This window comes from Schistocerca americana, chromosome 7 (assembly GCF_021461395.2).
Source record: "Schistocerca americana isolate TAMUIC-IGC-003095 chromosome 7, iqSchAmer2.1, whole genome shotgun sequence".
NCBI lineage: Eukaryota > Metazoa > Arthropoda > Insecta > Orthoptera > Acrididae > Schistocerca > Schistocerca americana.
In genome coordinates, this window is record NC_060125.1 from 312,275,453 (window position 1) to 312,289,211 (window position 13,759).

At 41.7% G+C, this 13,759-nt stretch overlaps 1 protein-coding gene across 1 annotated transcript in view; it reads right to left on the reverse strand.

Annotated features, from left to right (window-relative positions):
* Positions 1-2,163: 2,163 nt before the first annotated feature.
* LOC124622039 (cytochrome P450 6k1-like) overlaps positions 2,164-13,759 on the reverse strand; it is a 103,976-nt gene continuing 92,380 nt past the window's right edge. Inside the window, exons 7-8 of the mRNA XM_047147598.1 lie at positions 9,276-9,524; positions 2,164-4,087 (exon numbers count right to left, since the gene is read on the reverse strand). Of these exons, the coding sequence (XP_047003554.1) occupies positions 3,906-4,087; positions 9,276-9,524 (431 nt within the window). The 3' untranslated portion in view covers positions 2,164-3,905. The remainder of the gene's footprint in view (positions 4,088-9,275; positions 9,525-13,759) is intronic.

Consider the following 13,759-nt stretch of genomic DNA (forward strand, 5'->3'; position numbering starts at 1 on the left):
CACTAAGAAAAAAGTTAGGACATATATAAGTCAGCTTAAGGTTGGGCCTGATAACTGTGATGCTGAACCACAATCTATACCTTAATCATATTAGTGCCTATCCCCTACGCTTCCTTTTAAGGGAAGGGCAATGGAGACTTGCATGCGCTAGTATCGATACCTGACGCTCATAAAACTTCTCTGTACTTCGTGTTACAGCGATGGGTTCGCCGGTCTACCATCAGAGGCAGCATAAGCGCTCGCTGAGCAGATTTAATTGCAAGTGCGCCCTCTCCTGCTCTCAATGTTTACCTGTTCTTCTCCGTGATGACTAGCGTTGTTCACCGAGGAGAGGTCCAGTTTGTTATGTTAAGAATGGTGATCTTTAATAGTGAAAAGTGGGCCTATGACATTCGAGGAATTACTGCTTGCCACTGCCTTTGTGCTTGCAGGTTCACAACTACATAGTGGGCACGTTTGTCATTTCTACTGCTTCGGCTTGTGGATGCTGAACTGCCAGTATTTGTCAGGGACGACCAAAAAGTTTCCGTTTGACGGCGTTGCTGGAACCCTGCGCAACTCCGATGCGGGTATGTAAGTACCGTCATGATGGCAAGAGGTTGGTGTGGGTTTCGAACGGAAGTTTTTTGATTGTCCTTTATACTGTACAACCGAGGACTGACACAGAAAGAAATCTGTGATCGTCTTTTGTTAAGTATGACAAAAGTACTTGTTGTGATTAGCGAAAACGCTTATTCTTTGAGCGAGGCCTTGTTATAGAAATTTTGCTTGGGTTCTCGAACGTAGCACTGTCCAGCTTTGATTAGTGACTTTCATATTTGCCTAAGGCCTCAGTGTGGATCAACATTCCGAATGACCAGAAAATACCTAAGTTATGCTAATGCCCACTTGTAAAATGTAGTACCTTGGCAAACTGAGACTCTTTTACTATTTGGTCAATATGGCTGGGCACGAAAAAAAATCAGTCATTTTTAAATTTAGTCTTTCCTTTTAAAGACACATGAGTTAAAATTGCCGTGAAAAATTAATATTTTGAATTGTTTGTTCCCTTTTAAATACTCACATGTTAAGCTGCCACAATTATTTTCAAGATTACTGAAACGAAATATAAAAACGTATTTTGTTAACAGTTAAAGTCTGTAGGGGCCTTATGAGATCTTTCGGCGTGCGATTTGTAATTAATTTCTTCTGTTAAGCTGGCCAGCTTACGTCCATACTTTTTAACCAAGTGTATTTGCTTTGAGCTTCTTGAATTGTGATTTAATACTGATAACATTTTCATTGATTACGTATGATTTGAACATTTTGTTATCTCACCTGTTGAGTAACGGTAAATAGTAGTGAAACTTGTAAATTCTGTTGTTACTGATTCTGAAATTCTTTGTGGGATTCAAAACTCGAAAGTGTACTATTTTAAAATTTTCTTTCATTGTTTAAGAGAATATCTTGTAGTGTCATTCTCATTGTGTTATTGATTAATAGCTTTATGGTGGTTCCTATATCACCTCTTTTGGAAGAAGGCAAAATAATTGTGTGTTTCCAGAAATATTATCTTTCTCAGTATTGTCTGAATTCCGCTGAGGCGATTAACAGTTATAATAAAGTCTCTCTTTTTTCTGGATTTGTTGAGTTCAGAAATTTACCACTCCTAGATCCAAGATATAGACCATTTCACTAGTATTTCGAAGAAATTATAAATTAAACTGACGTATACATCATTGATCTATAAGTCTGGTCTAATTAGAATTTTGTACTATGCTACATCTGTACTGAAAGGGGAATAAATGAAATATATAAAAGCTACGTCAGTGCCTCATAAACATATCGGATGAACATTGTACGTTAGTTTCTTCACTTTTTTCCCAGGATATGATTTATCAAATTTCCTTTATAACTATTTTTTGGATCCACCAAAATTTTGCAAATCAATCCCACAAATTATTAAAAAGTAGATACGATATTTGTTTTCTCTTGTACAAAATGAACTAGTTCGTACAGCTTCCTTAACTGAAATATAGTCGTAGTACTTCTGCTAGTTCTTGTTCGAACAACAGACTAAAACTGTATTACTTACTTAATCCCGAGTTGCACTTAAATGGGCGAAGAAGAGTCCCCGTAGTAAGTGCACACATTGACTGGAAAAGTTTCTGTAGTGCCTTTTTGGTGTGCAAGTCTGTTTAAAAGAAGACCTTATTTATTTTTGACAAATATTTATTTTAACATCATACAATAACACTTACAAAACAGTTGATATCACATGAAATGGCAAATTCTGACAGATATCCGACAGTTAGAATCATTCTGTTCCCATATAACGGACGGTGAAACATGCAATGGTGGAGGAATTAGCGGCGAGAAAGAGATATCAACCTTCATGACGCCCAGAGGGGGGCCTATGGCTCGTCAGCGGTTGCAACTCAGCCTCCACGCTTTCCTTCCCTGACTACACAATCTCACTAAGATCTTGGCCTCCGCTGGCTGGAGGACTACAGCGAAAGGCCATTGGCAGTTAACAAAATCATCAGTCCTGCCAGAGGTGAACTGTTGAAACTCGATCTGACGGATTCCTGCACAACAGCCCTTCGATTGCGGCATCGAAATAGAGCATTAGGACTTAAAAGAACAGAAATTGGTTTAAATTGAGACACAATGTCGCGAAGGAGGCACAGCATCCCTTTAAGATTGTCTCGTTTCGCTAAATAACAAATATCCACTTCTTACGAGTAGAAATGGTTTTTGGACAGAAACAGAAACAAACATTGTTCAGAGTATCGTGTAAAGTGATGAAGCTACTAACAAACAAAGTAGCATCAGCACTTGACACGATACGTTGTACGATGTTTGATCCTGATATCGCTGAGATGGCCCATGCTCGGACCGCGTCAACAAAGCATTTACGAGTATAACAAGTGTATACTTGTTATTTAGTGACATTAGACTACATTAAGTATGTGTACCTAGTATAAAACTTTTATTTCTCACTCTTTGTACTTCATATTTGCGATCCTACTAATGGCTACATGCTACGAAACTGACAAGTAAGTCTTAAGTGCAGATTCTTTGTATGATGAAAGTGATGCTGTTGTGCCCAGCACCAACCACAAATTCGTAGCATCTGAAGATCTAACATCCACAGAATTTTGGTGCAGTTAAGCTGTTCAGTACTTAACTATTACTTCGATGGTTCTATGAATTAATGTGTGATAAATATTCACCTACTAAACCACTACACATTATCCATATGATTTACTAAATACAGTTGTTCTCAGCCTAGGCATGCCTAAGGATACTGTACTTCCGAAGTGAATTCGTCCGTCAGCCGTAAACGTAATTACAGTGAAACTCTTCGACGCTGTATCATATTCACAAGCAACCTGATACCTGCCAACCCCAAGCACCGTTGTGCATTCACGGCGACCACATTGCCAGCTTCCCCTAATATGTGTAGTGGATCGTCACCTAGATCGGCAGATACAAAATACAGTAAGGTTAGCTCCTTCAAAGGTGGTCCGAGGACGGCGGGTCACCGTTGGTGGACTGCATGCACTTCCCCAAGTCTTGACGCTTGCTCTGCATTCAACCACCTGGAAGTCAGCTCTCTATGTACAGTGGATCCTGAATACAGAAGTGTAACCTCCTCCAAAGAGGACCTGAGGGCAGTGGTTGATCGTCGGGGGGCTGTAAGTAGATCTCCAACTCCAGATGCGTGGGAAGTGCCCAGCCGCCTGGGAGCCTAAGCCAGCTTTCCCTGCTGTGTACCATGGACCATCACCTGGCGCGTCGGATCCAGAATACAGAGGAGGAACCTCCTCTGAAGACGGCCCAGGGATAGCAGGCCACCATCGGTGATCTGTACGCAGTTTCCCAAGTGCGGACACGCGGTCGGCGTCCAGGCGTTCGAGCGCCTACGCAGCGTCGGGTGCGCGCTTGAAACAGAGCGGGATCCCGCCAACTGTTCCAGTCATAAAGGAGTACTTGTTGAAGCGCAGCGGCGGTGTGGGCGTGTCCTCGGCCGGCACCACCTGCACCCCGCTGGATATTATCTTCACCAGTGCCAGACGCATCACCATCTGAGCGAACCGGGTGCCTGCAATCAATAAATCCGCCACTGTGACGAGGAATACTGCACTTGACAGAAGGTTTACAATGGCTACAGAGAGTAAACTTCAAAATGAATGAAAACACACGTAGCACTAATGTAATATTCTACAATATTTATTATTTATTTCACAAAACAATTTTTGGCTGTTACGCCATCATCAGGTATAAAGATAAGTAGATATTGACAGATGTGAAAATTACCGAACTATCAGTTTCATAAGTCACAGCTGCAAAATACTAACGCGAATTCTTTACAGACGAATCGAAAATCTGGTAGAAGCCGACCTCGGGGAACATCAGTTTGGATTCTATAGAAATGTTGGAACACGTGAGGCAATACTAACCTTACGACTTATCTTAGAAGAAAGATTAAGGAAAGGCAAACCTACGTTTCTAGCATTTGTAGACTTAAAGAAAGCTTTTGACAATGTTGACTGGAATATTCACTTTCAAATTCAAAAGGTGGCAGGGGTAAAATACAGGGAGCGAAAGGCTATTTACAATTTTTACAGAAACCAGATGGCAGTTATAAGAGTCTAAGGGCACGAAAGGGAAGCAGTGGTTGGGAAGGGAGTGAGACAGGGTTGTAGCCTCTCCCCGATGTTATTCAATCTTATATTGAGCAAGCAGTAAAGGAAACGAAAGAAAAATTCGGAGTAGGTATTAAAATCCATGGAGAAGAAATAAAAACTTTGAGGTTCGCCGATGACATTGTAATTCAGAGACAGCAAAGGACTTGGAAGAGCAGTTGAACGGAATGGACAGTGTCTTGAAAGGAGGATATAAGACGAACATCAACAAAAGCAAATCGAGGATAATGAAATGTAGTCGAATTAAGACGGGTGATGCTGAGGGAATTAGATTAGGAAATGAGACACTTAAAGTAGTAAAGGAGTTTTGCTAGTTGGGGGGCAAAATAACTGATGACAGTCGAAGTAGAGAGGATATAAAAGGCAGACTGGCAATGGCAAGGAAAGCGTTTCTGAAGAAGAGAAATTTGTTAACATCGAGTATATATTTAAGTGTCAGGAAGTCGTTTCTGAAAGTATTTGTATGGAGTGTAGCCATGTATGGAAGTGAAACATGAACGATAAATGGTTTAAACAAGAAGAGAATAGAAGCTTTCGAAATGTGGTGCTACAGAAGAATACTGAAGATTAGATGGGTAGATCACATAACTAATGAGGAGTTATTGAATAGAATTGGGGAGAAGAGGAGTTTGTGGCACAACTTGACCAGAAGAAGGGACCAGTTGATAGGACATGTTCTGAGGCATCAAGGGATCACAAATTTAGCATTGGAGGGCAGCGTGGAGCGTAAAAATCGTAGAGGGAGACCAAGAGATGAATACACTAAGCAGATTCAGAAGGATGTAGGTTGCAGTAAGTACTGGGAGATGGAGAAGCTTGCACAGGATAGAGCAGCATGGAGAGCTGCATCAAACCAGTCTCAGGACTGAAGACAACAACAACAACAACAACAACAACATATAGTGCAATGAAATTTTGTTGGATCAATGATTTTAAACCAGTGCATCTACAGAGTATCTCCATATTCAGAGATAAAAAATGTTAACGTTAGGTGTAGGAATAAAACGAGAGGGATTATTTCAATGTAAAAGCGGTGTAAGATTGGTTAACTAAGATAAAGTATCTGAAACATAAACTAATTTACTGTGTACAAATTACAACAGTTGTTCATAGAAAAAAAATAAATTGAACAATAAACTCTGGTGATGTGTTCCAAAAATATGTCTGAACAAAATAACCTTGCCTTTAATAGGTCCTAGATTACAAGCAGATAATAACTGAAGCAGCTGTGATTATATATAGTAATTTTCTTAACACAATAAGAGAATTTAAAGTAAATATAATAAAGGGAAATGAGACTTGTGAGTAAGAGGGGTAATTTACAACATGACATGGATGGGATTATGAATAGTATCTGCAGTTAGAATTATCGAGTAAGAGAACTGTGTCTGGCCATTCAGGACTAGTATCTGCAGTTGGAATTGTCGAGTAAGAGAACTGTGTCTGGCCATTCAGGACTAAGCTTGGGCTGACGGCCATATGTTTATTAATTTCCATTACTTCAAGATAGCCCATCTTCCTTTCTTTATGGATGTGATTTAATGCTTCATATTTCACCTTGTAACTGTAGCCCTTCTTTAAGCAAGTGGTCTGTAATAGTAGTCTCTCATTTCCTAAGTGTCCAACTTCTGTGGTGTTCCTTAAAGACGATTATTTTGTTCAGCCAGATCTTTCGAACACGACACCGAAGTTTATTATTCAATTTATTTTCTTCTATGAACAACTGTTGTAATTTGTATATAGTTCATTAGTTAGTATGACATATATTTCCTCTTTGTTAAATAATCTTACATAGGATTAACAGTGAAATTACCCTCTTGTTTTATTCGAAAACCTAACGTTAACATTTTCAATCTCTGGAAATGGAGATACTCTGTAGATACACTAGTTTAAAATCTTTGAGCTAATAAAGTTTCATCGCACCATATAAGTACCTTTGTACCTGATGATTGCGTGGCTTCCGCCAGCTCCCCCTCCCTGATGATGTCCTCGTCCCCTCCATCTACCCCTCTTATCAACTTTGATCCTCCCCCCCACCTCCTGTGTCCTCTCCTTTAGGCACCCTCCCTCCCTCCCTTCCCTTCCCTCCTCTTTCCTTTCCCCCCTCCCTCCTCCCCTCTCCACCGGGCTTCCCCTCCCCCTTCCTCCCTCCCCCTCTCTCCTTTGCCCATGGCATCTCTGCTCCCCCCTCTCCCATTCCCCTTCCCATTCCTCCTCCTCCACCTCCTCTCTTGGCAGGTCCCCGGACTCGTACACGCTCAGTGAACATTCGCGCGCCGGAGATCATCGCCGTCAGTGTTTCGTGTGTGTGCCTTCGTTTGTGTGTAGTGTTGTTCGCCGTCACGCCCCCACCGTTCACGTGCCGTCGCCATCATCCATGTTCTGTGCATCGTGTCGCCCAGTGTTAGTGATGTTTCTCGTCCAGCGTGAACGGCTACGTGTTTTTTCGATTTTTAGTGTCTACATTTTTTTGCCCACCGTTTTTACTGTCTACTCTGTGCCACCTTTATGTACTACTTGTTGTAACACTCAAGGCTGAAGAGCGGCGTATTGTGCTGCTGCCAGCCCGCCTTTGTATAAGGTGTTAAAATCACAATAAAGAAAAAAAAAAAATGATGATTGCGTAGTAGCCAAAAATAGCTTTGTGAAACAAATAACAAATATTGTAGAATATTGTAGTGTGTGTTTTCATTCATAATGTATAAAATATTCCACCAATAACTGACAGAACAGTCAATCAATAGAAATAAACTTCAAAACACGAGAAAAGGAATACCACGGAGAAATTATACAGAGCGGTTACCCCCACATTAGCTGTCAAGCAAAGTTAAAACTAGTAAAGCAAACCCCGATGTAGAGCGGCATGTACAAACCTAGCAAGTAATAAGTTGGACCATTCTGTTTTATGGAAGCTAAAAAGTGCCAGAACTGTTTATAACCTCGAAGTACAATGTCTGGTACGTAGCACAAAAAAGTATACAGAAAATATGTATACTGTTAATATTTGCAGTAACTTCTCCTCAGTTGCTACTTCAACTACGTTTATCACAGGTGGACAGTAAACGCCTAACGCAGATGCTATATATTTCTGGATTGGTTGGTTTAAACCGAGCGACATTCTCCGTTTGTAAGAGTAATGGTGGTTTACAGACTATTTCTGACACAATGAGCCGGAGGAGTGAGGGAAAGACAGCAGATGATGTACTCTTTCGCTGTTTGCGTGGAGAGGGGCCGTTCCAATGACGCTCTTGAAGCAGGAACACGTAGCGGGAGCGAGTGCACTCTTTCGTGTACACAGAGAGCGAGGAACAAAGTCTCTACTCGTTACTGCACTGAGAGAGCACCTCTGTCGCTAGCGAATCGGAATGATACCCTATACTGAGTTGCTCGCCATTAAGCGTTTGTTCACTGTGTTGGCCGCGACACTTAATGTGCGGTGTGAACACAGACGTAGTATTAGTTAGCGCCTGCGGGCGAACATTGAGTGGCACCGCAGTGGACTGGTTATCTGACCAGTGTACCAATAGTTAGACTAGGGGCAGATAGGAGTCCTTGACTTCATCAAGGCGCAGTGAGAGTTCGTTTGGTGAAGGTCAATCCAGATAGAAAGAGATAGTTTTGTTATTTTTCAGCGGCGAACGACGCAGGCAGCAGTCGTCGCAGCTCACGGTATTGTGTGCTACAGCGTAGGTGAGCCCCATCTTTCCTCCATTAGAAATAAAATACCTTATTCACGTCACTCTATTACATTTCTCACGCGACAGCCTCGACCGTACTTAGAAAAATTCAATCGGATAATTATTCAAGTTGAGTAGGCATAGCTCTCAGCCATTCTGCCGAGTAAATAACATTCTTAAAGAAAAGGGATAAATGAGCTTTCCCACACTTTGTACATAAATTTCATTAACAGGATTCCGAAAAAACGCAGAAATTTGTGTATCAGTTTGTAAATAAAAGTTTCACTTGATTTTCTCAGATTTTGTAATAAGTAATATTTTCCATTCGTTTAATGTTTTTGTTACACTAACTAGCAATACTCCAGTACCCAAGTATCCCACTAGTTACGCAAGAAAATATAATATTTTTGTGTCTTTTCCTTACAGCGGTCGACTCCAGAAAATATTTATTGCTGAAAGTTTTTCAGGCATTTCTTTTTGGTACGTTAGGAGCGTCGAGCGTCTGTCTGACTTCTGTAGTAGTGTGGGGTGGAAATTACTTCTTGCAGGAGCCAAAGGGTACTTGCCAGATCAATCCGTTGCGCAACTCGTCAACAAAATAAAACACACACACACACACACACACACACACATACACACAGTGAACAAAAGGCGAACGACTTTTATGATCAAGTCTACGGTGAGGCCGTAGATTTGAACACATTTCTTTGGCGAAAGGCGAGATTTGCCAAAGTTCCCTATTACAATGTCAAATTTCTTTGACATAATTATTTGACATATCAACTTTGAGAAAGAAATATAGTATAATACCGGCCTAAGGTACTGTTGTTATGTTCGTTGTTTTGGATCGTATGAAAAATTTTGACTTTCCTTAACTGAATAAATGAAAAGAGAGTAAAATTGTTACCAATGCAGATGCGAGGTCCGTCGCCGAAGGGCAGGTAGCCCTTGGGTCCCTTGCCGACCACCTCCGGAGCGAACCTCTCCGGGTCGTAGCGGTCGGGTTCTGGGAAGAGCTCGGGGTCGTAGTGCATGGCCATGACGGGCACCACGATCGGCGTGCCCTTCTCGATGCGTAGTCCGGGCACCAGCGAGTCGCACGTTCGCACGCACTCACGGTCCAGCTGCGGCAGCGGCGGGTACTTGCGCAGCGTCTCTGTAACACCGACCACCGACCACCGTGACGCTCTGGCCAGCTAACAGCGGCCGACCACCACAGGCAGAGTCCGCCTTATTAGCTGCCTTACCCCCTACTGACAGTGTGAAGGTAGAGCGTAGCCAAATGTACATCTACACCTATACTCCGCGAAACACTCTTGGGTGTGTGGCAGACGTTATCTCCAGTACATCTACATGGATACTCTGCAGATCACATCTAAGTGTCTGGCAGAGGGTTCATCTAACCATCTTCACAATAATTCTCTCTTATTCCAATCTCATACAGCTCGCGGGAGACACGAACACCTATATCTTTCGGTGGTAGCTCTGATTTCCCTTATTTTATTATGATGATCGTTTCTACCTATGTTGGTCGGCGTTAACAAAATATTTTCGCATTCGGAGGAAAAAATTGGTGATTCAAATTTGATGAGAAGATTCTGCCGCAACGAAAAACGCCTTCTTTTAATGAATCCAACCCAAACCCTGTAACAATTCAGTGACAATCCCCTATTTCGCGATAATACAAAACGTGCTGCCCTTCTTTGAACTTTCTCGATGTACTCAGTCGATCCTGTCTGGTAAGGAACCCACACCACGCAGCAGTACAGTAAAAGAGGACGGACAAGCGTAGTGCATGCAGTCTCTTTAGTAGATTTGTTACATTTCCTAAGTATCTTGCCAATAAAAGGCAGTCTTTGATTAGTCTTCCGCACAAAATTTTCTATGTGTTCCTTCCAATTTAAGTAGTTCGTAATTGTAATTCCTAGATATTTAGTTGAATTTACGGTCTTTAGATTTAACTGATTTATCGTGTAACCCAAGTTTAACTGATTTCTTTTAGCACTCATGTGGATGATCTCACACTCTTCGTTTATAGCGTCAATAGCCAATTTTTGCACCATACACATATCTTCTCTAAATCGTTTCGCATTTTATTTTGATCTTCTGATGACTTTAATAGGCGATAAACGACAGCAGCCGGCCAGTGTGGCCGAGCGGTTCAAGGCGCTTCAGTCTGGAACCGCGCGGCCGCTACGGTCGCAGGTTCGAATCCTGCCTCGGGCATGGATGTGTGTGATGTCCATAGGTTAGTTAGGTTTAAGTAGTTCTAAGTTCTAGGGGACTGATGACCTCAGATGTTAAGTCCCATAGTGCTCAGAGCCATTTGAACCATTTTTTAAACGACTGCATCATCTGCAAACAACCTAAGACGGCTACTCGGATTGACTCCTAAATCGTTTATATAGATAAGGAACACTATCTTGGGGAACGGCAGAAATCACTTCTGTTTTATTAGATGACTTTCTGTTAGTTACTACGAACTGTAACCTCTTTGACAGGAAGTCACGAATCCAGTCACATAACTGAAACGTTATTCCATAAGTACCCAATTTCACTACAAGCCGCTTGTGTAATACTTATCCCCATCCTCTGTCATCACTTCTAACTGGATGGATGCGGTCCGAAAGGAATTCTTCTTATGCGCCAATCTCTTCATCTAAGAGTAGCACTTGCACCCTACGTCATTAATTATTCGTCAGATATATTCCAATATATCGTCTCCTACAGCTTTTTTAACACTGTACAGCTGCCACAAGTACGATGTAAGTTATTCTTCGATGTATTAACACATATCCTATCATACGAATTCTGATTTTGTGCCAACCTCATCGTCTAAGAGTAGCACTTGCACTCTACATCTTTAATTACTTGTTGGATGTATTTCAATATATCTTCTCCTGCCGCTTTTTAACCCCATAAAGCTCCCTCAAGTACGATGCAAGTTATTCCTTAATTTATTAACACGTGTCCTATGATACTGTTCCTTCTTCTAGTTAGAGCATTTCACACGGCTCTCTGCTTGCCGAATTTGTGGAGAACCTTCTCTTTTTTAGGTTTCCGTAACGCAATCGGTAAAAACGAAATTCTTGTAGGAGCGCTGTCTATGAATCTGTGTGTCTGACTGTTAAGAATCCATTTTCTCAGGAGTAGGAAGACGTATCAAGTTCAAATTTATGTCACATATTAACACCTATGGTCCCTTGGCAGTGTAAAAATTTAAGCTTTTAACTCAGTTCAATAAAAAAATACGGCCATTTATGTCACACATTTCGATACTCGCAAACTCATTCAACAAAACCTGTAGGGTACTTTCCGTTGACCAAGAACAACGAAATTTGTCAAGAAGCAAGATTTCACGGTAAAAGTGAAGGGAAAAAATCCAAAAATTTGTAATTTGTAATTATATAGCACTATAAAATATTTTTTGTCGTTTTTCATCCGCCCATCTCTTTGTCTGTCCGTCTGTAAAGCCCCATTTTTCTCTCAAAAGGTTGGCTACCAAATTCAAATTTATGACACATACAAAAATCTATGGTTCCTTGGTGGTGTAAAAATTTTAAACTTGTAAGTCAATTCGATCAAAGGATACAACCTTTCACGTTACATACTTGGATACTCGCGAACTCGCTTATCAAAAACTACAGGGGACATCCCGTTGACGTAAAATCATGAACATTGGCAAGAATCGAGGTTTCACAGTACAAGTAAAGTAAAAAAAAAATCTGAATGTTGTTAAACTGTAATTATATCACATAAAAATATCTGTATGCCATCAAACGTACATTCCATCATGATACGTCAAAACGATGATAGGAAAATATTACTGCATGCAAACAAAATGTAAAGTGTACTCATGTTTCAATAACTAAATAAAAAACATTTTATTAAATTTTGTGTATCTACATGCCGGTATATAAACTAAAACCACCTGCTCCGTGTTTTTGGAAGGCCGGGCTAGTATGAGTAGAGATTCTGATACGGTCTTGAATTCGCGAGACCGATATGTTTCCGGACTCTATATCGAAAACAGGCAAAAATGGTTGGAGTTGTCGGAAGTACAAGTGACCGGGAGACACCAGGGGGCTTCAGAAATAATACATCTAAATTTAAACTCCGCAAGCCACTTGACGGTGCGTGGTGGGGGGTACTTTCGGTGACACTAACTGATCCCCCCTTCCTTGTTCTTTTCGCGTATGGCGCGTGGGAAGATCAATTGTCGGTAAACCACCGTGTTAGCTCCAGTTTCTCGAATCGAATTTTCTCCTTAAGGTCATCGCACAAGACGCTTGTAGGGGAAGTAATATGTTGTCCGACCTTTCCTGGAATGTACTCTGCGGTATCATTGCGACACCCAATATTGTTTCCCGTTACAAGCAAAGTGTTTTTTGAAGCGGACATTTACGTGCCCATTTGATTGAGCGGTGCCAAATTATTCCAGCGCGATATTCGTTTTACCGAAGTGCTTTTTGATGCGGAGATTTACGTGACCATTCGATTGAGCGGTCCCAAATTAGTCTGTTGCGATATGTGCTCTATCGAGATTTATTAACGTGAACAGTAAAACACGAAGAGTAACCAGTACTCCAGCGGCAACGGCACCGCCCTGGCCCGTGCTGACTGCTACCCCCATTCAACGGCACATATCACAACAGACTAATCTGGGACCGCCCAATCAAGTAGGCTCGCAAAATTCCCATTTGAAAACAATTCTGCTCATAACGGGATACAAACCGACACTTTCTGTAGGTACTGGACGTCTCGTGGAACACGTGATGAGCAGTATTTACGTGGACTGACTCCAGCTACACGTTGCAAAAAATAAATGATAAATATCTGCGGAAACACCAGAGAAAATGCGCCTGACGACTCTTAGGAGTGACACACTGTATATGCAGAGCTATTAAAAAAGAAGGAACGCACTTCAAACATTTATTGCTGTCAACACAATTCCAACGTTCCTGGAAAGAGAAAAGTTCAAATTTTTATGGATTCAGTGTAAACACCATGTATCAATACAGTGGCTCATTCCCTGCCACACACGAAGCAGCTGGTCCCTCGTTATCGAATTCACAGCTTCAACAGTGCGATGTCGCCGACTTTCAAGTGTGTGAGACATAGAGGGGGTAAGAACGCAGTCTTTTACGTAACTAAAATAAACTCCTCCCGAACAGGCCACGAAGGCTCAACTGTACCGACCGGCCACCGTGTCATCCTCAGCTCATAGGTGTCACTGGATGTGGGTATGGAGGGGCATGTGGTCAGCACACCGCTCTCCCGGCCGTACGTCAATTTCCGAGATCGGCTTTTACGTAACTCCACAGATAAAAGTCACAATGTGTGAGGTATGGAGACCGAGGAGGCCGTCGGTAATGAAGTTCATCTTCTGAT